General features: G+C 38.5%; 1 protein-coding gene across 1 annotated transcript in view; it reads right to left on the bottom strand.

Moving 5' to 3' along the window:
- Positions 1 to 938: 938 nt before the first annotated feature.
- Positions 939 to 23,682, bottom strand: part of LOC107560296 (neuron navigator 3-like) — a 234,038-nt gene continuing 211,294 nt past the window's right edge. Inside the window, exons 13-24 of the mRNA XM_016244436.1 lie at positions 11,260 to 11,380; positions 10,877 to 11,039; positions 9,503 to 9,607; positions 8,122 to 8,851; positions 6,063 to 6,497; positions 5,819 to 5,860; positions 3,876 to 4,027; positions 3,554 to 3,742; positions 3,332 to 3,384; positions 2,103 to 2,123; positions 1,727 to 1,750; positions 939 to 959 (exon numbers count right to left, since the gene is read on the bottom strand). Coding sequence (XP_016099922.1) covers positions 939 to 959; positions 1,727 to 1,750; positions 2,103 to 2,123; positions 3,332 to 3,384; positions 3,554 to 3,742; positions 3,876 to 4,027; positions 5,819 to 5,860; positions 6,063 to 6,497; positions 8,122 to 8,851; positions 9,503 to 9,607; positions 10,877 to 11,039; positions 11,260 to 11,380 — 2,056 coding nt within the window. The remainder of the gene's footprint in view (positions 960 to 1,726; positions 1,751 to 2,102; positions 2,124 to 3,331; positions 3,385 to 3,553; positions 3,743 to 3,875; positions 4,028 to 5,818; positions 5,861 to 6,062; positions 6,498 to 8,121; positions 8,852 to 9,502; positions 9,608 to 10,876; positions 11,040 to 11,259; positions 11,381 to 23,682) is intronic.

The raw sequence follows: 23,682 nt of genomic DNA, 5'->3' as shown, positions 1-23,682 counted from the left end.
CAGCCACAAGACTGACCAAAGCGCTTCACAGTAAGAAACGTCATCATAAAAATTTAGTAATACAAAAATTAAAGCACAAATAAGAAATACAATAGGCAAAAATATAGTCCTAATAGGCCAATGAAAACAAATGGGTTTTTAAAAGAGACTTAAAAATAGACAGGCTACGGGCCGTTCTGATCTCCACTGGCAAATCATTCCAAAGACGAGGCCCAATTACTGAGAAGGCACGGTCACCTCTACGCTTGAGTCTGGTATGCGGAATTACAATAAGGTTCTGGTCGCAGAGGGGATATACTGATGCAGCAATTCAGATAAATAAATGGGAGCTTGATTGTGCAGAGATTTAAAGACAAATAATACGATTTTAAAATGTATTCTAAACTGAACAGGCAACCAATGAAGGGTCTTCAAGAGCGGAGTGACGTGATCCCTTTTTTTCTTTTTTAAAAGGAATCTAGAGGCAGCGTTCTGGACCACTTGAAGATGGGCAGTTTGAGTTTTAGATATGCCACAGTATAAAGAGTTATAATAATCGAGACGCGATGTAATAAAAGCATGAACCGCCATCTCCAAAGTCTTGTCAGTGAGAAAGTGTTTAATTTTTGCTAGTGTACGGAGTTAGGGGAAGTATAAGCTACCAGTCCTAGTTTAACTACTTTATCCTTAAAAAACCTTGCGAAGCTTTCACAAAGAGCGACAGAGGCAACATACATAGTATTGATAGGGGGATTGACAACAGAATTTATAACAGAAAAATTAACAGAGCAGTCACATTCATTACATTAAGCCAAGCACTGTTTAACAGACTCAGATGTTCTTCCGCATCCAAGTCCAATAAGGGAGAGTCCAGAAGTAAATGAGAACAAGACTTAGCAAAGTATTGATTAAAATTTACACTGAACTGAGGAGAATAAACCCGAGACAGAGATATTACTTTAGTAGAGACACAAGAAAGACTAGGAAGAGACATGGAAAATAAAATAGGCTTGTGATCAGAGAGCATATAATCAGAAACTGTAACATGGCTTGTGATCAGAGATGCTGTGAAACACAGTGTCCTACTTTGACAATGTAGGGAAATAAAAGTAAGACTTCTACTCAGAATATTAGTCAAAAATTAAAAGTTTGAGAATTCAAATTCCCAAACATACAGACTATGAACAGTCAAGCTTTAAAAGTCACCGCAGTGCATTTAAAAAAAAAAAGATTTTTTTATGTTGCATGTTCGTACAAAATGCAGGTTTAACCATGAAACAAGAATACATTCGTTTTTAGCACTTATAGGGAAAAGTTACTGATCATTGCATGTGAAGCATTACATGACACAGCATATACAAAAGTCTGCAGTCTTGGACAAATGTTAGCAGGAGAGAGAACAGTAATGGCGCACAAACACAAAAGGAAGTGACATCAAAGGAAAATCAGTGATCAAAAGTGAACCCGGGAAAGTATGGATGTGAGTGTTAAAGAAGTGTGTGTGCCAGTGAGAAAGTGAATTACAGATATCGATACCATAAGAGTGTCTCATAAAATAATGCAACATAGGGTTATATTTTCAATTTTGAAAACACTTGTTGTTAAACATATTGGTTTGTTTGTCCGATTCAGTCAACCACCTGATGTTGGACTTTGTGAAAGTGCATCACTGTTTGACCTTTTATTGCTTTTACATATTTGATTCTACCAAAATCACAAATATAATTAGGAAACAAGATATTATTACCTCCGAGTGGGCCTTCTCCTCCGTCTGTGGAAGAAAACAACAGTTAAAGGACATGAAAAATGACCCAAATACAATATTACCAACATCCCAATAGCTTTTTTTTGCACACATAACCTTAAAATCACTTTCCTAATAGATCCAATAAGAAGAAAGAATTAAGAAGCCAAAATCCACACCAGCTCTTTCCAAACAATTAAAGGTAAGTCACAAAGCCATACAAAATAACCAATGATCAGAATTTTGACATTTGGATCAGACTTTTGGTTATCCGTTAGTAGTAGCTGATTTGAAGCCAAACGTTAGACTGTTAGGGTTTGCATGTAATTAAAAATGTGAAGGTGAATACAAGCAGACTTTCTGCATGACGAATTATTACCTTGTCTAAAAATGCCAGCACCTGAAAGTGAGAAAATGTGTGTTCAAACAGTGGCAAAGTCACAATACTGAGCCACCATGAGCCATCTCTCTAAATCTCTTCACAGCCTTGATGAATAGTGGATGTAACAGTAAGTGTTCAACTTTCATAACTTCTCAAATAAATGACTCCTTAAATGTATTAGTTTTTCAAGCTCAGGCAAATGGAAACAGCATGTATGAGCTTACTGTTATTCAGATACTAGCAGTTAATATTGATGAATTTACTATGAACTAATATAACTTTTAATATAAAAAGCAAGATTCAAGCAAGGAATGTAACGTTTATCTATTATATTTTGAAAGGAATATATATATAATGCTTACATTTCATTAATATATATATATATATATAAATTAATGAAATGTAAGCACAAATTAGTTAAAATACATAATTGCACTGAAACAATACACTCAAAGAGACTTTATCATTATAGGGTACAACAGAGTTTTCACTACTCTTATAGTGTATGATTGCAAAAATAGGTTTGTAGCATTTTTTTTTTCAATAAATACATTGTCATAAAATATGGTCATTTAAAAAAATACATTATAAATATGGTGATTATCTGTAAAGTGGATAAATGGCTTAATAAATAGTACTGACCTTTTTGAATCTAATCATGTCATGTCAACAAATGAAAATATCTGCCAGCTATTATCTCATAAATTATTCTGCCCCAAAAGTAGAGGCTTTTTTTCCCCCTCAAATACCATTATTTTACATGTTCTTTGGTTTTGAAAAACTGTTTATTTAATTACCTTCATTGAAACAGAAGGCTTTTGTCTCAAAATAATTTTAATGATCATCATTTGTTTTAACAAAAAAATTCAATATTAGATTAATTTAATGAAAAATTGACTTTGCATTGCTGCCCGCATGCATAGTGAAACATTGATGTTTAGAAACCTTTTATTTTTTTGCCATCTAGTGGTTTAGGGGACAATAGTATTAAACTGATATTTTACCCTGGTGTGCCTTTATTGTATCATATATTTTTTTTAAGTACTGTTGATTTATTTATGTGTACAACTTTTAAATGAAGAAACATGAGGAAACATGCTTTTTCACAGATATATAAAATCTCAAAGAAAGCTACAGCCAAGACTTCCTATTTCTTTTGCAAAATTTGACAGTTTAGTCAGTCTGTTTATTACAACCTTTTGTAAGAACACTGTAAGGTCACTCACCGCAGAATACAAAGATGATGTGCTCGAGACCAAAGATAGAGAAGAACCATGAACTGCAGACAGAACAGAACAACACAAGAGAGCAAAAATATTTCTTTCTTTAATGCTTCAGGAAACCTACAACCTACTGTTTTCTAACACACAGATGCACAAACAGAAAAGTTATAGATGTAAATGTACAGATAAATACATTCTTCTAAAGGAAGTAACTGCAATGCTAACCTTCATCTGTGCTGTCCCGGAAGGAGCCGGACCGACTCATCCCACGTGGCCGTTCCTCCAGCGAGGTGGCACTGCCACCCAAATTGTGTCCCTCCCCGTACAGCTCGAACGAGTCCTGTGCTGGAATACTGTTGGAGCGGCTCATACTGGTGCTGGGAAGATTATACTGCGACATACTGGTGGGGCTCACTGCAACACAAATGTCAGGATGTCACAAAAATATCATTTATTTTATATTTGTCCATGGAATAATGAGAAATCAAGATTTCTTTGGGTTCTACCATTACAAAGCATAAATCAGATATGATAGATGTTAACATACGCAGGTTTGAGTAGTGGTATTTGCCGGTGTTGATACTGGTTGTGCCCGGTGGTGAAAGTGGACTTCCTGTGTCCTGCAGTCCTCCAGTGGAGTGAGAACGCAACCATTCCTTTCCTTCCTCGTGTGACGTCTGTCTGGAGGACGGAGGGTACCTTATTGGTTGCAAACAGACTATTTTAGCCATTCCATGAGGTAATATTTTCCCAAAATGTTTCTTCAAAGTATTTTTCGGAAAATACATTCTGTTCCAAATATTGAGTCTATAAAACTGAAAGCACTAAATCTCTGGCTGTGATAGGGTGTAAAAATGATTTATGCAATAAAGCTTGATGATAATCACTGCCCACACAGTCTCACATCCATTGTTCTGCAGTAATAGCTTAAGGCAGTGGGCAGTCTTATCAGCATGCTTGAAAGACAGTTTCCATAAAACTAATGAAGATCGCGTGGATCTTCCTGGCTGGACTATCTTCAGTACACACATCACTGCTGACCTGAGCTGAGCGTTTAATATTAAAATACCATATTGTGACCTAACAGACTATAACTGATTTGCTCACATTGTGATTTACCTGCAAATAGAAGGTCACACGCATGCAGCATTTAGGCAGTATATCTTTCATCATGACAGCAGATTGATGACTCTTTTATAGTGGTTTTAACACAATAGTCTGATTTTATTTAAATGCTGTGCTTATCTTTATGAATACTTAATTGCTTCTTAAAAACATTGTGATGTTTTCCTGCTGTGGTTTCTGTGGTTGTCTCTTGCTAAAAGCATTAATAAATGGACTGGTGAGTCACACAGTTTGACAAGTCACTGTGGATACAGCATGTAAAACATTTTGCCAACACTGCCAGCTTTGTGGTTCATTGTCAGAATGTTGCTATGCAGTTACTAAGGTGTTCTAAGTGGTTGTTTGGTAGTGAATTAATGGCTCAGGTCAAAAGAGGCCATCCCTAAGTCTCTTGATATTCTAGTCTATAGATATGACTCAGGTCCTGCCTTCTGTTATATATATTTTTAAATGAAGTCTCTTTCAGCATGAATACAGTATAAAACAGTACTACACTGAAATATTATTTCAATTTAAATGGTCAGTTTTCAGCAGCTATTAACAGTTTTAAATAAGTCTTCAGTTGTGCTGCTTAATATTTTTGTGGACACTTTTTTTTCCAGAATTCTTTGATTAATATGATCAACAGCATTTGATTTCAATTTGAAATAGAAATATTCTCCTTTCTGAATAAAATAATGAATTTCTTTTCACCTATTTTACCATCCACCAGGTGAAAACAATGTAAGTTTATTTACTTTGAAAAGTAATTACACAAGTCCCTTCAAAAAGCCTCATGATTTGAGCAAGTCTCTTGATATTCTAGTCTATAGATATGACTCAGGTCCTGCCTTCTGTTATATATATTTTTAAATGAAGTCTCTTTCAGCATGAATACAGTATAAAACAGTACTACACTGAAATATTATTTAAATTTAAATGGTCAGTTTTCAGCAGCTATTAACAGTTTTCAGTCTTCAGTTGTGCTGCTTAATATTTTTGTGGACACTTTTTTTTCCAGAATTCTTTGATTAATATGATCAACAGCATTTGATTTCAATTTGAAATAGAAATATTCTCCTTTCTGAATAAAATAATGAATTTCTTTTCACCTATTTTACCATCCACCAGGTGAAAACAATGTAAGTTTATTTACTTTGAAAAGTAATTACACAAGTCCCTTCAAAAAGCCTCATGATTTGAGGTAGTTGGTACAGGTTGAGGTGCCAAAGTCTAGTATTCAGGGTTAGCAAACACCACTTATACATAGATAAACACATGTAGTGGGTAAGTGACACAAGTTTAAAAGCCAATACTAATGATGGAGGTGAGAACATAAAAACATACTTATGAAGACAATTTGATGGATAGGGGTTATATTAGTACCTTAATCCCTTTTTGGGGAGAGTGTTTCTGTCAAGAGGCATGCTATTAAAACAGAAGAAAAACAGGAGTGTTATCTACGACAAACAGGCACTTTGACAGTTTAAATGACTAAGATCATATCATGAATAATAGATTTTAACATCAAACTAACACTCCATTATTTCATTAACATGTAATATGCCTTTTATAAAGCAATATATTATGTCATTCAACGAATACCATTTGTTGGATCTACTCCACTTACCCCTCAGAGAGGGTGGACTTGACACTGCCCGTGCGGGTGACTTTTGGCCCATGGTGGTGTGGGAGCAGCAGGTCTATGGACTCTGAGCTTGTGTGTAAACTGGTCATACTGTGGCAGCTCAGTGTGTCTTTACTGCCTGCAGATGAACTGCTGAGGTTTGGTGGCCAAGGCCGGGCGTTAGAGGGCAGAGAGAGGCCTGACGCCGGACTAGAAGCCAGGGAGTCAGTACACAGATCGGGCGTTTTGCCATATAGCGGGCTGCTGCCTCCGCTCTGCCCACCCATGCTGCCAAGACTACCTGTTCCTGAGGAGGGTGAATCCAGGCTGGCCTGCCGCGCCAGTGTGCCATGGGGGCTGCCCAGAGCTGATGGGCATTTACCAGAGTCAGGGGTACCAGGGGAACTGGGTTTACTGCTGGCCTTACTGCCAAACAACCTGGGCAAAGTGATAAGACAAACAATTGCTCATCAAATCTTGCTAATGTACATTGTTGTAAATGTAAATGTAACCATGCAATTTCACTTAAAAACAAAGTTTCATAACTCAGTTGCCTAAATAATTTAATTGGCCAGCTTTTACTCCTGGCACATAATCAAATCTGCTTTCAGTGGTGGATCTGCCCATGGTTATCTCTGTAAGGCGCCAGCAATAACAGTTAACAGCCTGAGGTGAGGCAAGCAAATCTAGCTATACACTTCACAGAGCAGAGCAGCCAAGACATGTGTTTAAATGGACACACCTAATAATACAGAGATCAGTGCGCTTGAAACACGTCTACTTTAATCAGCCCTGAATTGAGTCTGATCTGAATGGCAAATCACACTCCCTGAGGAGTGTTTCAATATATGCACTTATACACTACAACCACCAGGTGGCAATCTGACCCTCCACCTTCTTGTGTGCAACTGTCCTCTGATGTGGGAGAGAGGTGCTGAGACAGACTGCTAAAGCTGCAATGTGATTTAGATTCTCAGATTCTGTGATTTAGATGGGTTGCTGGTCTAATATGAGAGTCACAGATGGCAGAGTCACAGACTAAAGGGGATACAATGCTAAATGCATAAAATATATAATAAAACTAAATGCATAATTGTGTAAATTAAACAGGTTTAACTTTTTAAAGGCTTTCCACATCTTTTGTTATTGATATGAAGGCTGTGCTCAATCAAACTTCACAGTGTTTTGGCACAAAATCAGCTTCTTAGTAGAAGCTAATCAAATTAGCTTGTTAACATGGACAAGTTGCATAACAAGACCTCATCCACAAAAACAAAACTACAAAAATAAAAGAAAATGAGCCAGACTACATTAAATATACAAATTTATCAGAGTGCAGGGGATAGACATGGTTTGTTCTGACCACAATTTTGTTTTTGTGCAGTAAATCACCGCCTGTCATGAAACCATCAATATTCAAGACACATTTAGAAACCCAAATTCACATTTTTCCTATTTAGCTTATGTCACGGTTAATAAATTTGCATATTGTTGGGCCTATCTTAGTCCTATCTTTATTATCGACACTTTTGATACTGCACTGGGTCCACAGTGAAATCTGGTACCACTGAATTAGATTACATCCTGGTCTATTTATCAGAGCTTTTGTGGGCTGCTGACAACATTTCAGGTTGTCTAATGGTGGCTGGAAGAGATGCAAAAGTGAGACAGAAGACTATAGATATGACTAAAACAATGAGCTCTGTAATCCATCACAAAATTTCCTGGATCTCCAAGGTAAGCCTAAACTCATTGGAGAACCAATTCAGCAGTGCAGCGCAGCCTAAGGCAGCTCACTTCCAGCTCACACACTAAGGAAACATGCTGGAATGCTTCCTCAGCTCTGGCCAAGAGGTCACAACATCACAGGAGTGAGCCAAATCACAAAAAGCAATTGTTCTTTCTTACTGTCTGCCTGTGTCCATTTGTCTCAAGCTAACTGCCTACTTTGCTGTCATATTTTAGTCTTATCTCTGCTTATGTCTGCCTCGTGTCATCTTTGTCTAACTTTTATTGTCCTCCTATTACCCCAGTCATTTTATTTAGAAAGAAAGTCAGTTACCTGCGGAATGTGGGGGATGCAATGTCTGGGTATTTGGAGCCTGGCTGTCTGAGTCCAGTTTGGGTGGAAGTGGGACTGGATTTGGGGGAGGTGGACAACCCTGTTCCCTCCTGATCCGACCCTGCCACTTTCTCCTTATCCGTCTGGTTGATGGTGACTGGACTTGAGCGTCCTGATCCTACTTTCCCAGGGTCTCTTCTCTTTGTGCTGGTTGGGGTTCCTACCACTCCTCCACTCCCTCCCGCAGACTTTCCGCTGACATTCGAATCAATGCTGCTAGAGCTAGAACGATGGCCGCTCCGGCCCACCACGCTGCTTCCCACACTTGATGACTTTGCCGGTCTAGGTAGGGAGCGATACTGGAGTGGAACCTTTGAGCCTCCACAACCTAACAAAACAGCGTCGTCCTGGTGTTGAGCACCATCAAGACTTGTTTTCTGCCCATTACCGATTCCTGTGCCCTTCCCGATGCCTGCAGATTTGGGTACCTTGCCTAGAGTAGCGGAACCACTGGCCAGAGTGGCTCCGCTGGCAGTGATGAGGGCTCCGGCGGGACCCGGAATCTTCTTAAAGCCAAACGAGCTTGTGGTAGGCGGTCGACCAATTCCTGAGGGTGGCTTCTTCCCTTCATCTCCGCTACCCTTGCCCGCATCTGATGGTGAGCGCTGGATACTTGGGCTCTTAGATGGGGCCTTGCCTTTCTCAGATGCCTTGGCATCATCAGTTTTACCTGTCAGCACAAAGATGTTTGTTATGGCACTGGTACCTCCTGCTTAATCATGGCCAGTTTTTTCACATTTTTTACAAATAATTTTACAACCCAATCAATCATCACCAATACAATACAAAGCCCCTCTGTCAAACACTGCTGTGTTCTAGCCAATGGCACTTTTTTGGCAACTCAGCAAACAGCACAGTTAAGGTACTCTCTGACAAAATTACTTGTTCCTGCTGAGTATCCACACAAAAAAAAACAGTAGCTAGACAGAGCTTCGGTTGCAAAAGTTGGCTGAGATAAAGAAAAAGTCAAACACTCAACAGTCCCTTAAAGTTATCAAAAAGCCTCTTCTCTTTTGATTTCACCTTTTCTGTGAAGCTACAGTAAGCAATTTTCTGGAATACCATGCATAAAAGGCCCCCTACTGACAGATATCACTGAAATTGTGCAGCCTTTGGTTTTGTAACCAGCTAAAAGGAATCCTTTTCTTTCATGCTTCCTTGCAGAAACTTGCGGATTCCATTCTAAATGTTCTTTAGAAAACTGACATTTTGAAAGGGTACCTATAGGTTTTCTAAAGGGCCAATGTGTCACTCTGAGGAACTACTGCTTCAAGTATCTTTTTTATTTTTTACAACACACAACTGTATTAGAGTTTGATACCTGGTGTTTTGAGAGAGGTGGATGTGCCTTTGGTCCGTGGTGGTGTGATGCTAACCTGGGCACTCATGCCCCTCCTCCAGGAGCCTGTTTGAGACATGGACAAACCTGTCTTCACTCCTCCACTCCCTCCCGCAGACTTTCCGCTGACATTCGAATCAATGCTGCTAGAGCTAGAACGATGGCCGCTCCGGCCCACCACGCTGCTTCCCACACTTGATGACTTTGCCGGTCTAGGTAGGGAGCGATACTGGAGTGGAACCTTTGAGCCTCCACAACCTAACAAAACAGCGTCGTCCTGGTGTTGAGCACCATCAAGACTTGTTTTCTGCCCATTACCGATTCCTGTGCCCTTCCCGATGCCTGCAGATTTGGGTACCTTGCCTAGAGTAGCGGAACCACTGGCCAGAGTGGCTCCGCTGGCAGTGATGAGGGCTCCGGCGGGACCCGGAATCTTCTTAAAGCCAAACGAGCTTGTGGTAGGCGGTCGACCAATTCCTGAGGGTGGCTTCTTCCCTTCATCTCCGCTACCCTTGCCCGCATCTGATGGTGAGCGCTGGATACTTGGGCTCTTAGATGGGGCCTTGCCTTTCTCAGATGCCTTGGCATCATCAGTTTTACCTGTCAGCACAAAGATGTTTGTTATGGCACTGGTACCTCCTGCTTAATCATGGCCAGTTTTTTCACATTTTTTACAAATAATTTTACAACCCAATCAATCATCACCAATACAATACAAAGCCCCTCTGTCAAACACTGCTGTGTTCTAGCCAATGGCACTTTTTTGGCAACTCAGCAAACAGCACAGTTAAGGTACTCTCTGACAAAATTACTTGTTCCTGCTGAGTATCCACACAAAAAAAAACAGTAGCTAGACAGAGCTTCGGTTGCAAAAGTTGGCTGAGATAAAGAAAAAGTCAAACACTCAACAGTCCCTTAAAGTTATCAAAAAGCCTCTTCTCTTTTGATTTCACCTTTTCTGTGAAGCTACAGTAAGCAATTTTCTGGAATACCATGCATAAAAGGCCCCCTACTGACAGATATCACTGAAATTGTGCAGCCTTTGGTTTTGTAACCAGCTAAAAGGAATCCTTTTCTTTCATGCTTCCTTGCAGAAACTTGCGGATTCCATTCTAAATGTTCTTTAGAAAACTGACATTTTGAAAGGGTACCTATAGGTTTTCTAAAGGGCCAATGTGTCACTCTGAGGAACTACTGCTTCAAGTATCTTTTTTATTTTTTACAACACACAACTGTATTAGAGTTTGATACCTGGTGTTTTGAGAGAGGTGGATGTGCCTTTGGTCCGTGGTGGTGTGATGCTAACCTGGGCACTCATGCCCCTCCTCCAGGAGCCTGTTTGAGACATGGACAAACCTGTCTTCTGGCCAACATCCTCACCCTGACATGAGGAGGAAGGGGATGAAGTCTTCCACTTGTCCATCCCTGGCTCCATCTCTTCATCAACCTTCCTCAGATCCTCAGCACCAACCCAGCTGCTAGCATCCTGCTCGGTATGTCTGTGTGTATCTTTATTTGACTGTGAATCACACAGACACACAGAATAAAGCTCACACACACACAGAAATCTCACTTTGGCAATCCATCGGACATATGACCAAACTTTTCTTACTAGCCAAAGCAAAATGTCCAAAACTCTCAGTCTGTTCAATCTGCTGTGGCCTACTGACAGATTGCTGATACAAAGCTAATTATAAAAACGAGGCGAAAACATACATAAGACTAGAGTGTATGCACACCTGTGCTGCTTTGCTTTCGCGAGATGAGATGCCAGAATACGTGGGTGGATTCAGATCGTCAGTGCCGATGTTATCTAAAGTATCACTCAAACCACTGCTGACTGAACTACTGTCATCCCAGCTGTAAAGACAAAAAGAGAAAAGTGTTAAAAAATAAAACCTTATAAGCAGAAACAAAAACTTTATTCTTCTTATTCACATCCCAAAAGTATCACTTAACTCATATTTAATGTAAGCTGATAGACCAACATACAATCATGACCATGACTGTCAAATCATTCAGCATTATTGCTTTTACTGTGCAAAGAAAAAGTACTCATTATTATCATGCCTGGTTAAAAAAATAGTGTATCACTAATGCACCTTTTCTGTTAGGACATTATTTGTCTGTTTTATGAGCATTGTCCCATTCATGCCTTGTTTTTTTTTTAAGGTTTTATCTTCTGGAAACCCACAAGGGTTGTCTTTCATTAGAACTTTCCAAACATTCATCACAAGGACCAGGACTGAAAATATGATTCCAATGCACGTACATTCATATTTCAAAGCCCACTATTGTTGACTCACTGTCACCATCTTATTCATATTCATTTGCTTAATTAGTCCACTCTGTGGCTTCGCCACTTCAATTCTCATTAACTGTTGACAATATTTTTTTCTTTTCCCCAGGCTTTACGTTCTCATTCCTCTTCATTTACCAGACCGTGTCTAATTAATGAAGGATATTAAACAGTAGCTTTGACACTCTCGACTTTGTTGACCCAGTTGAAAATCCTAGAGGAAAGCTGGGTGTGAATGCATATGAAGTTATTACTACTGCCAAAGTGGAAATGAGCAGACTTGCGTAACATGGCCCAGTCAATTGCAAACTCATTTTCTGTCTATTACACCAGATAAATCATATGCTGTTGTTTATCGCCTACTGTCTTTCTCTCGTGTTGCTAAGAGAACTCTGTTTGATCATGTGTGTGCACACATATGTCCTCAAATTTATTTAATCTGATCATAGAGATATTGTGCTCAATTCTTTGATGACTAGTGGCGGTTTGCTGCCCGGCTCTACAGACAAAATTGATAGCTATACCGACATAAAATCCATTTAGACAAGACAAAGAGAAACATCCTGGCATTTACTGACATATTCTGACATAAAAAAGAGATCTCTGAAATATTCAAACCTCTTTCCTGATGTCAGTATCTACAGTTCAATTATTCATATCGATTCTAGGATTCTGAGTAATGCTTACAGAACAATGTTGGCATTGAAAATTCTATATATTTACATCTACCCAGGAGACGTGCCTGTCCAGGATGTTTCGTCGTCTTCTTGAAATGTTTGATGAGCTAGTAAAGATTCTCTCAACTTTTATAATATATGCAGGACAAGAGCGAGAAGGAAAGAAAAGTTTGTGAGGCTGAAAGTGACTGAAATAATAATTGTGAGAGACCCCGCAGGGCTCTTAACACCAGCGTGTGGGTGTTTCTGAAGATTCCAGCATTAGAAAGAGGCTCGGTGGGTGAGAGTATGTGCGCAATCACTCTAAAAATATAATTATTGATTTTTCAACATCCTTGTTTCTCCCTTATTTAACTCCAGGAGCACTTGCCACATTTAGCTTGAGATCTCATACTGTTATACAATCATGTAAATTAAAGATTAGAGATGCCAAACTTTAAAGGCTATTATACAACAGACCGGTTTCTTAAATCTGATTAGATGGACATTTGAAGCCAATGTAACAAAGCTGATATATGATTACATCTGACTGCACAAATTCTATACTAATGCAACAAGCTGCTACAAAACATTAAACAGTCTACAGTTAGATAAATTAACTATATTACTTGTGATCCTCCCAGTCAATTGGGATTTCAAGCATAAGATGCATTAAAAACTGATAACATCAACAATGGCTGTGCCTAAAAACTTGTGTCTAAACTATGCATTAGTTGGAACTTTTCAAGAGTGAAATGACTTCAGTATCTAGTGGCTTGACACACATTAGCAGCAAATGTTTTAAGACCTGGGTAGAGTTATTGACTTGTTGGTGGAGTTCAGATGAATGTTAAATCAAGCTTAATACTGCAAGTTAAAGTGCAAAGTGTTGCAACTGCGCACCCACACAAATCAATAGCCACCAAAGCTCCAATCCAGTTGACAATTTCCTAATATGCACTCTGCTGAAACCTTACCCTGCCTGAGAGCTTTCTAGGGGTTTCTGCCTTTTCTGCATGTGCCCTCCCACTATGTAACAGTAAACATCTAAAACGGTGGTACTCAAGCTTAGGTGGGCATCCTTTGCCAGCAGGACAAGTTTTGGCAAGGGCACACTGGTTAAGGTCACCTTGACAGTCTTGTTTCCACACACCCTTGTCCCCACTGAGTGAGCCCACTGCTTTGAGAGAATGACATCAGCAGGAACAGAGCACAGTCACTGTTATGCAGCCAGAATGGTGACAAAAGCTCTACTTTAAAACTAGACTTCGCAGGAAGCTGCAAGTAGGAAACAGATTGTCTAATTTTGGGTGTTCATTTTAAAAATGTCTTTTTGGGTTTGACTGTTTCATATTATTTCATAATATATTAATTTTTGACTAAAACTAATGCTTAGGGCCATGGGCAGCATTTCAAATATATATATTCCTGGTAATTGACCATGAGAAATGAACTGTGACAAATGTTATATATCGAAGCACATTGTCAATGATGGCAAAATGAGCTGAAAATGAGTTCCCTTTAGTGCGGTGTAAGATAACAGTACATGGCTTTCCATAAAGCACATGACTAGGATTTGAAACAATTTGACTGTTTAAAAGCATTACCATTTTTTTTACACGTAGCAATTGCTGCCTTCTTATGCTAATTCAGGTAAATATAATTTTCTGTTCTCCTGAACACATGGAAATTAATCTAAATATCAATCAATCAATGTTTTAATGAAGTAAGTGAATAATAACCTCAGCATTTGGCTTCTTAGACTAAAATTTGTCACAGATAATTCAGCAGAACAGTCTCGGGGTGACTGTCAGTGAGAAATGTGATGCCCTACAGACAGCGGTGGCTCCTGGAATAGGCAATATATGATAAGCAGTCTGTTAGGGTGGCAACATTCTCTGAGATGGCAGGAAGCTCCGCCTCCACATACAGTGAGACAAACAGTCCACTTTTGAGTTATCCACTGCCGTTTTACAGGAACATATGCATGCTGTCTGTTCCAATCATTCTCATTTAAAATGAATTGTGACAAGTTAGCAGATATGTTTTTCCAAGCCTTGCCATGAACTTTCCTTCGCTATCCACTCTTACGCATTGTAGGCTGCTATGCATAACATTGCCCATGAGAAAATGCTAAAATGCTATGCTTTATATGCTAAAAGCCAACACAGATCAAGTTAATACAATCTGAGCACTAAGCTGTGGAAGAAGCAGCTGACTACCACAATCTGGTATGCTTTACTGGGACTGTACAACATGATTTCACTGTGATTCAGTATAGTTTTATAAACAACAGTCAGATATAATGCTGCTAGCGAGATAAAGACCCTAGAGAGCTGCCCTAGAAGCTTGCCTATATGAGCTGACTATTTTATTCTTTCATGTGCTGCTGTATCTGTGACGGGACTGACACAGGGTGCCAGGGTGACATGCAGTCTCTGGACTATGTCATTAGACACCGGTCCATTCATGACAGCAATTCCAGCCTGAGAAAACACACTCAAACTGCCTGCAATGTTTGCCTCCACTTGTGTCTTATTGAAGGAGATGTCTTTTCTAGTTATAACCCATCCATAATTCACATCAGCCAAGATGCTACATAAAATGTGTTTCTGACTCTTTTTGACTCACGCACCTGCGTTTGGTTGGGTGAATATTTTCCACAGATTGTTGTTTTTTTTATTTAAATGCCTCACAGTATGAGTGTTGGCATTCACTTTACTTGCGTTGAGTGTGCGGTGCAAATGTCCATTCAAGCGTGCAGTAATATTCTCATGCAATATTCAGTGATGAAAGAACCATGCAACAATAACACTCAATAAAACAAAATTTGCATCCTACGTGGATCAAAACAAATCAATTTCTCGATCACTAGCTGTGTCCATTGGTCTGTTAAATATGTTGCATGCTGTGGCTTAATTATGGCAAAGCAACATATTTCAGAGGAAATTAACCATTGTATCTGTATGGTTGCATTACAGTCCTGTACCTATATATATATATATATATATATATATATATATATATATATATATAAAGAACAAATGCTGTCTTTTAAGTGTATGCAGCCATCAGCAAGTCATTTCCACTTCTATAAATCAAACATTACCCTTAAAGAAGAAATGTAACAATTCAAAGATTACCATAAGAAGTCTTCAGGGCATGATGCCATGTTAATTCTTTTTTTAAATTCTTTTTAATCAACAAAATTTACAACATTTAGCAGTCTTCCGATTACACTGATATAATGACACACTGAAAGGTTTTTCAAATGTACAACATAAAGAATAATCCAATTTAACAGAGTAAATCTTGTCAACAAACATAAAAATGAAAACAAAGTACTTTGTACTAACCTGAAGTTAATATCTAGAGCTTTAGCTGTACATTAAACCAAATGGTGACAGGCCTGTTAGAGTCACCAACATACCAAAGTATGTCTCATAACCAGTGACCACTATTGAGTGAGGCGAAAGGGTGAACACTAACTCACCGCCCTGCGATTGATGCTGTCTGGCTGTCTGCAAGCTGCCCATGTCATGCTGTAGCTCCAGGGGAGGAGAAATCAAGAGAAGAAAAGCAAAGGAGAGGGAAAAAAGGAGGGGAAGAAGATAGAGGAAGAATGCAACCTACCTGCTTGGTTGCGAAACACGGGCTGGAGGGAAGAGAGCAACATCTCGCCACTTCTTACAGCTCCACCCCACCCCCCACACCTCACCCCTCCCCTGGGCCCATCATGCACTCTAAAAAATGCTTCAGACATCCTCAACCAACTGGGGCGTTGCCAGAAGAGACAGACTCCAATCAAAGTCAGAGTCAGGGTCAAACTTGAAGTTGCAGGCTGGGTAACACAAGGGAAATGATGCACAATGACCTTTAGCCACTGGAACTTTGGGAACTGGAAATATCCATCTCCTATTTATAAATTCTTAATGGTCCTGATTAAATAAATGCATACTGGCCTTAACAAGATGCGTCATTTGAAGTAAAAAAAAGTAACATTGTATTTGTACAGCTTAATCAAATCAGTTTAAATGAAATTACCTTGTGGAGGCAGAGTATGACAATGTCTTTTTTTAAATCAGGGACAGTCAAACGTCACTCCACTGGCTTGAGTGAAAAAAATGTGCTTGACTTCTGCATTGCAGAGGAAATCAACAACCAGCCGCCACCAAAACACTAAATCCACAGACCTGAGCTTCATATACACCGCATTACTTCTGGAAATCAATACACTGGCACCACTGAGGGATGTAGAAGCTCTAGTTTTCAAACAGACAAACCCACAATCACAGAACCAGTGAACTGCATTCTAGATTAGTGATTGTATGACATGAAAGCTGATAAACAGTACGACTGCGGTGATTGTGTCTAAACGTCACAATGATTATTATTCCGTTTTTACAGCCACAGTGCTGGTGCCCAATCTGGCTCTGTCACATTTGCTTCTGCTGAAGAAAAGGCAGTTCAGGGCCATTTAAATGGGCTCTGCACTGCCCTCTTAATCATGAAGTCCTGGAATCATAGCTATTTATTTCACACTATTTAAGACACTGCGTTTCACACAGTTATTTTCTTTAGTCATCATGCATTTGGTGCCATGTTTTGTGTGAGGTCGGAAGGGACAGGGATGATTAAGTGTAATAGTCCAAGTTATAAAATGAATATGTAAAATGAGCTAAATTTTGTCTGAGAATGAATTCTACACTGTTTATATGTCATGCCCCCAAAACGAAATTCAGTGAGACAGAGAAAATAAATAAAATGGAATATATTAAAAGGTAATATAAATTTATTAAAATATATATTCATATATGTATGTTTTAAAAATATATGACCTAAGAGAAGATACTTTATATAAAATATAAAAAAAACTTACATTTTCACAACATTTCTATTACCAAACAAATTAGGTTAAGGGGTGCTAGGGGGTCCACAGAACATTTCAGGGATATTTTTGTTTTAAAAGTTGCTTTGAACTTTAGAAATTATTTGTATTATCGTGAATTAACAATATATTGAAGATAACATTTTAATCATTGCTTTTGACTTTAGTGCAATGACAACATACAAAAATTAAAAATACAAGACTTTATACTGTAGAAAGTGAGTTTTTTGCACGGGGATTTTTAATTTAGAGGTCTACGGCATTCAAATGTTTGAAAACCCATTATATAATGTAGTAATGTATGCCGGGTTTTTCTGTCTGGGCACTAATGAAACCTCTAGTTTGTTTATGTGGACATTGTTTCTGTTTACATCCTCAGGGCAATGATCAATCCAAATGCTCTATTACTTACTGACTTTGAGCAGTGTTTGTCACTAGCAGAGTATCCCCATTAAATCCATTATCTAAACAGATGCACACCGTCTGCATGAAGAATTGAGCATGAATCCCAAAACCCAGACAGTGCAAGCAGAGAAAGAATGGCTTGATTTTTGTATCATTGATTCTAGAAATATTTGCTGATAGTTGTGACATAGATAGCGCAACAATGGCTCAATCATGGTCCTGTATTGATCAGGACCAGCACACCAGAAGCCTCTAAATGTGGTAAAAATGGCTGTGACAGAACTAGAATATCTGATATAACTGATTTGCAATGCAACCTCTGAAGTGAACTTGACTCACAACTTATTCCAATGGTATTTGCTGTTAGCATGATTGCTAAGCTAATGATGCAATACACTAAGCAGCAATAAATAAATAATACACAGCACACACACATAATGGATGAAATAGTAAATTTGCAAATACAATGAACAATTTTTTTTGTCAAATTTCAGTACTTTTTTTTTTGTAATCAACACTGGATTACAAATTTTAGAATGCAGCATAATTTTGTTGGCTATAATTATTCTGCTCTTCTGTAAATTCTCGTAGCTGACGTTCAAAACTTAAAAGTGCTGACCAACAACAGCCTGAGTAGCTTTCTCTATTTAGTTACTACTTAACATCCTGAGGGAGTTAGATTTACATTGACATACCAACAAAGTTTGTATACTGAAAATGAGGATGAATTATGTAGAAAAGTCTCAAGAAAGAAGAAAATGTTATTAACATGAGACTGTTACTACTGAAGAAAGAAACCATGTGGGTTGACCTTAAACTGTCTAGAGTCAGGCTCAGGTTGATTTGGTGGACTTTGATGGATGGTCTTGAATGCAAAGGGAAGGAAACACAAAACAGGAGGCTGGCAGGGGGTCTCAGTATCGGGAGTCATGGGAAACATGGTGAGATATTGCAAAATGTTACTGGAGACTTCAAATACAGAGAAAACATAGTCCTCGAAATATGGTGTCAAAAGCACCTATCAGCGATTTAACTCTTTCAGAAATGTCAATGCACTTTATCTAGATTATGTATTGTTTCTATATAAATTGCAAAAAATGTGCCATCATGTTTTTTATGGGAAAAAAAGGGAAAGCATCTTTTAAGAACTTAAAAGATTTGATTGTATCATAGATATCCTGATAGCAAAATAAATAAAATTTTGGAGACAAAACAATAGAAGTAAAAAATTTATATATTTATGATTGTTTAAAAATATAACCTATTGGAAGTACTGACATTTTTCATACATAATTGTTTGATATAAATGTGGTTAATGAAATGTAATTATAAAACAAATATTGCTTTGTAGAAAAAGAAGGCTCTCTCTCTCTCTCTCTCTCTCTCTATATATATATACAGTATATATATATATATAAAATAGAAAAAAAACTTTTAATGTAATGGTGAAGAATCAATAATGAGTCTAAAGAGCAGCTTTGGGGAGCAGGGTAAGAATTTATGAATTTATTTATGAAGCGTGCAAATGAATCTCAATTAGTGAGTTATTTCCTGCACCAAACGAGATGGTACGGTGACCATCTATAACCTGAAAGAACTCCATGACTCCATTTCACTGTGATGAATGAAGTTGCAGGAATCATTTTCAGTTTAGGATAATTATTCATCCTGTCAGCCTTGTGTATAAAAATCCTGAATCCATAACAAAACCACATTTGTCTAATAGGAATCTTTGTCAATGACTGTAAAATCACATCACTACAAAATCCTCCTGCTGTTTACCACAGAATAACAAAACCACGGATCATTTTAACATCAGTCCTTCAAACACTCGCAAACCCTCATATCTTTATTCGCTCTCACGAATAAACACAAAGCAATCCCCAAAGCTTTCCTTTCAAGTACAAAAATGCCAAGCAAGCTGTCATAAGCAGAGAGCCTCTTTCTCTGAGTCTGAAAGCGAAGGGTTTTACTTATTCATGTCCTGCTTTCTCAGACTCAGAGCTGCCGCTAGCCATGCCTCATCTATGTTGCATGATGGGAGTATTTATAGCTAAAGTCTTTTAGCCACCATTGGTCTAATCTCATGCCATCTGATTTCCAGACATCATCACAATGATGCATATATAACTTTTTATCAGACAGAAACTAAATTCCCATTACATTCAGTCTGCAACGGCTTCACCGCAGTAACCCGTTTCATGCAAGTCAACACTGTCTTTTGTCTTTTTTAATGAATATTATTACAGGATTATTACTGTAATCTCACAACACTGTGAGATTACAGTAAGATTTACTAGCAGCAGCCCACTTTTGCACTTTAGGTTTTTTTGGATTTCTACAAGGCACAATTATGGCCATTATATATGGGAGACATGTTGGTGTTGGCCGGGCTTCATCGCTGCTTATTCAGCAGTCAGAGTTTTAAAAGGGCAACAGCAGATTGAAATAATCTCATTTTCCCCAGCCTGAGGGATTCAAAATGAGCTACATGCCACAGCAGGAGAGAGAGGGAGTGAGCTTTGTTTAAATGCCCAAATCTCAGCAGTCACACTCTTTGAGGTACTACACACAGATGGCCGCACAAAGCATATGACAGCCACAATTACACTACTACACACTGCCAATATGCAAACACTTCAACCTTTGCCTTGATGCTCATGTAGGCAATGCTAGTTTGAGTCTGGCTCACATCATTTCTTGATTCTCTCTCACTGTTGCCTGTGCTCTCTTTAGGGTCAATCAAAAATGGCTAAAATAATTTTCTTAAAAGTTGCCAATATTGTAAAATAAGAACAAAAACGCATGCTTGGTGAAAACATAACTTTTGAAATCATAAACTTTAAAATTCATTGTCTAATATCAATGAGATTTTAAATAATAATTATATAATAAATAGAAAATATATAAAAGAACACATACAGGTGCATCTCAATAAATTAGAATGTTGTGGAAAAGTAGAGAGAATCGCAGCCTTATGAGGATTGTCAAGAAAATCGATTCAAGAATTTGAGTGAACTTCGCAAGGAATGGACTGTACAGTACAACAATATTACATATAAATGTATTACATTACATTACATCATATTATACAATATAATGTAACATAAAAACGTAGACATATAATATAATAAAAATGTTTAAAGGGGTCATATGATGCTGCTAAAAAGAGCATTATGTTGTGTATTTGGTGTAATGCAATGTTTATGCGGTTTAAGGTTCAAAAAACTTTATTTTCCACATACTGTACATTATTGTTTCTCCTCTATGCCCCGCCTTTCTGAAACGCGTCAATTTTTACAAAGCTCATCGGTCTGAAAAGCGAGGTGTACGCTGATTGGCCAGCTATCCAGTGCGTTGTAATTGGCTGAATACCTCAAGCGTGTGACGGAAATGTTACACCCATTAACATACTGTGACACCGTCTCCTGGCACGGCGAGACAAAACCAATAAAACCCATTACAAACAAGGCATTTGTTGCATCCAGTGGGGACATGATTACTGATTATAATGACTTATACTGTGTTTTTACGCATTGCGTTGCATATCGCGCCGCGTAAACAAAACCATGTCTGCATTTGTGATCGGAGAAACGACAAACAACAAGCACTACTCTACACTGCTTAAAACTCGTGTTTGAATCATCAGTGGCAAATTCTTTAAATATAAAAAATTTACTTATAGGCTGTGAGTCAGAAGCGCCAGACTGTCCTTGCAAAGTTGGAACTGCCCCACTTTATAGAACAGACCCATTGTTGGCTACTCTGCAGGTTCAGGAAACAGTCCTCCATAAAATGCGTCACACAGCGTCACACACTGCACACACTGAGTGAGCGGCGGCGGGCGGGCTTGCGGCAGCCACATGTGACGACCCCGGGCTGGACTCCGCTTTGTCCACGGTGAAAGCTGATCCGGCGATCCACCGCGCGAAGTTGATGTATTTCCTCAGCAACCAGCACGGATCAGCTCTAGGCATGACGAAGCGGATATCGTCCTCTTTTGGAAGGCCGAACAAAGTAGTTTCGCTTTCACAACGAAACACACAGCATCTCCACAACATGGCGGCGGCGGCAACAACAATACTACAGTGAGAATAAAAGTTACGTCTTCTTTCTTTGCGTGAACATTTGGGCGGTGTTATGCAAATCTTCCCACACAGTGACGTAGACATGTGGGGGCGTGTTTAAACGAGGCGTTTTAGGAGGGCGTGGACAAGTCTTAACTTTTATAAAGAATATCTCTTTGGATTTGAGACTTTAGTCTTTGCAACTTTACAGATCTATGATACAGATTTATGCACCAAGAGCTTGTAACACTCCAAAGAGAAAGGAAAAAATGAAATCGCATCATATGACCCCTTTAAATACATTAAAATGTTAAAAACAGAATATTATCATATAGCTTAGTCTTGTTTTTATTAATTTACAGTATTATTCAGATATCTGCAGCAGGAACCAAAGTGTTGTCTTTATCTGTAGATTATAAATGCATTGCAGGAAAGAGTCAGATTCGAACTTGGAACGACATTAAGCAGCGACTGTAATGAGTCCCTCTGGAACCTTCTGCTCTCTCCACCCTAACATCACATCGCACTGAGAACAAGCACACAGGGATCATGTTTATCTTGCCAATTAGAGCAGGTAATTGGTCAGGGAGTCAGGGGTCGGTAAAATACTAACCATAAAACACACATGTACTGACTACTAAAGTGATTCAGTAATCATTCACAGCAATAAAATATATGAACTGCTACTAAAATTAAATGCTAATAGAGTGAACGCTATCAGAATTGGAGAGAAAGAGAGAGATACATTTCTTAATGCCAATCTAAAGTCGCAGGGGCTGTGAGCTGACAGTTTTCCTCAATCACATCCCCTCTGGACAGGTAGGGTTCATTAGTCTTGGGACTGAGGTTCAGTCTGGGGACCTTCAGCACAGCTGATCCTTATCCACAGAATGACTGACTGTTACCGGAGGCAAGACCAAAATACAATCCCTCCCTAGGATCGAGATTCAGACAGTTTACTGGCTTTTTGGTTGTGAAAAACATTTGACACCAATGGGAAATGGAAACAGCTTGAATGCCAAGAATTCCAAATGAAGCAGCAGGTAGTCCAAGGACAGAACTACAGTGACCGAGAGAACTCAACGTGCTGCAACTTCAGAAAACACATGCAAATAGAAAAAGCACCAGCAAATTAAGAAAACATCTTCATCAGTTTGACAGCACATGTGCTGCAAATACTCGCAACACAATCAAATACAAAAACACGCTGCAAATGCTCATAAAACGAACAAATACAGAAACGCGCTGCAAATACTCACAACACAACCAAATACAGAAACGCGCTGCAAATACTCACAACACAACCAAATACAGAAACGCAAGTACAGACCACAACGGGAGGACCCCAACAATGCCAAAATTACCCCAACAAAACGAAAATTAACCATGTTTTTTTTGTATTGATTACCATTTGTATAACCACAGTTGTGCAAATACCATGGTTAAACTATGGTTAGTGTAGTAAACCCATGGTTAATTTGTGGTTACCATGGTTTAACTATAGTAACCATTTTTTGTTTTTATTTATTTTTTACATAATAAATGTATTAATTAATTAATTAATTTTAATAGTAAAACCATATGGTTAATTTTTGTAAGGGAAGTTGTAAAGTAAGTTAGCCAGCTTACATGCTTTCACAGTTACAGTAATTCTGTATTTTCGTCAGCTTATTTAGGCTAATAATAAAAAAAATTTAAAAAAGAAGAAGAAGAAGCAGCAAAGGAATCGTATGATCAGGATGTTAAAATAAACAAAAATCTCACCTTTCAGAGCAAACATTGATAAATATGTCCCAGCCATGTTCATCACTTTGCGGTTCCCTTAAACATTTCCGATGTGGTCTGTG

Source organism: Sinocyclocheilus grahami, unplaced genomic scaffold, assembly GCF_001515645.1.
Source record: "Sinocyclocheilus grahami isolate Dianchi unplaced genomic scaffold, SAMN03320097.WGS_v1.1 scaffold719.1, whole genome shotgun sequence".
Lineage (NCBI taxonomy): Eukaryota > Metazoa > Chordata > Actinopteri > Cypriniformes > Cyprinidae > Sinocyclocheilus > Sinocyclocheilus grahami.
The sequence above is the reverse complement of the archived record's forward strand: the minus strand, read 5'-3'. Positions and strand labels throughout refer to the sequence as shown.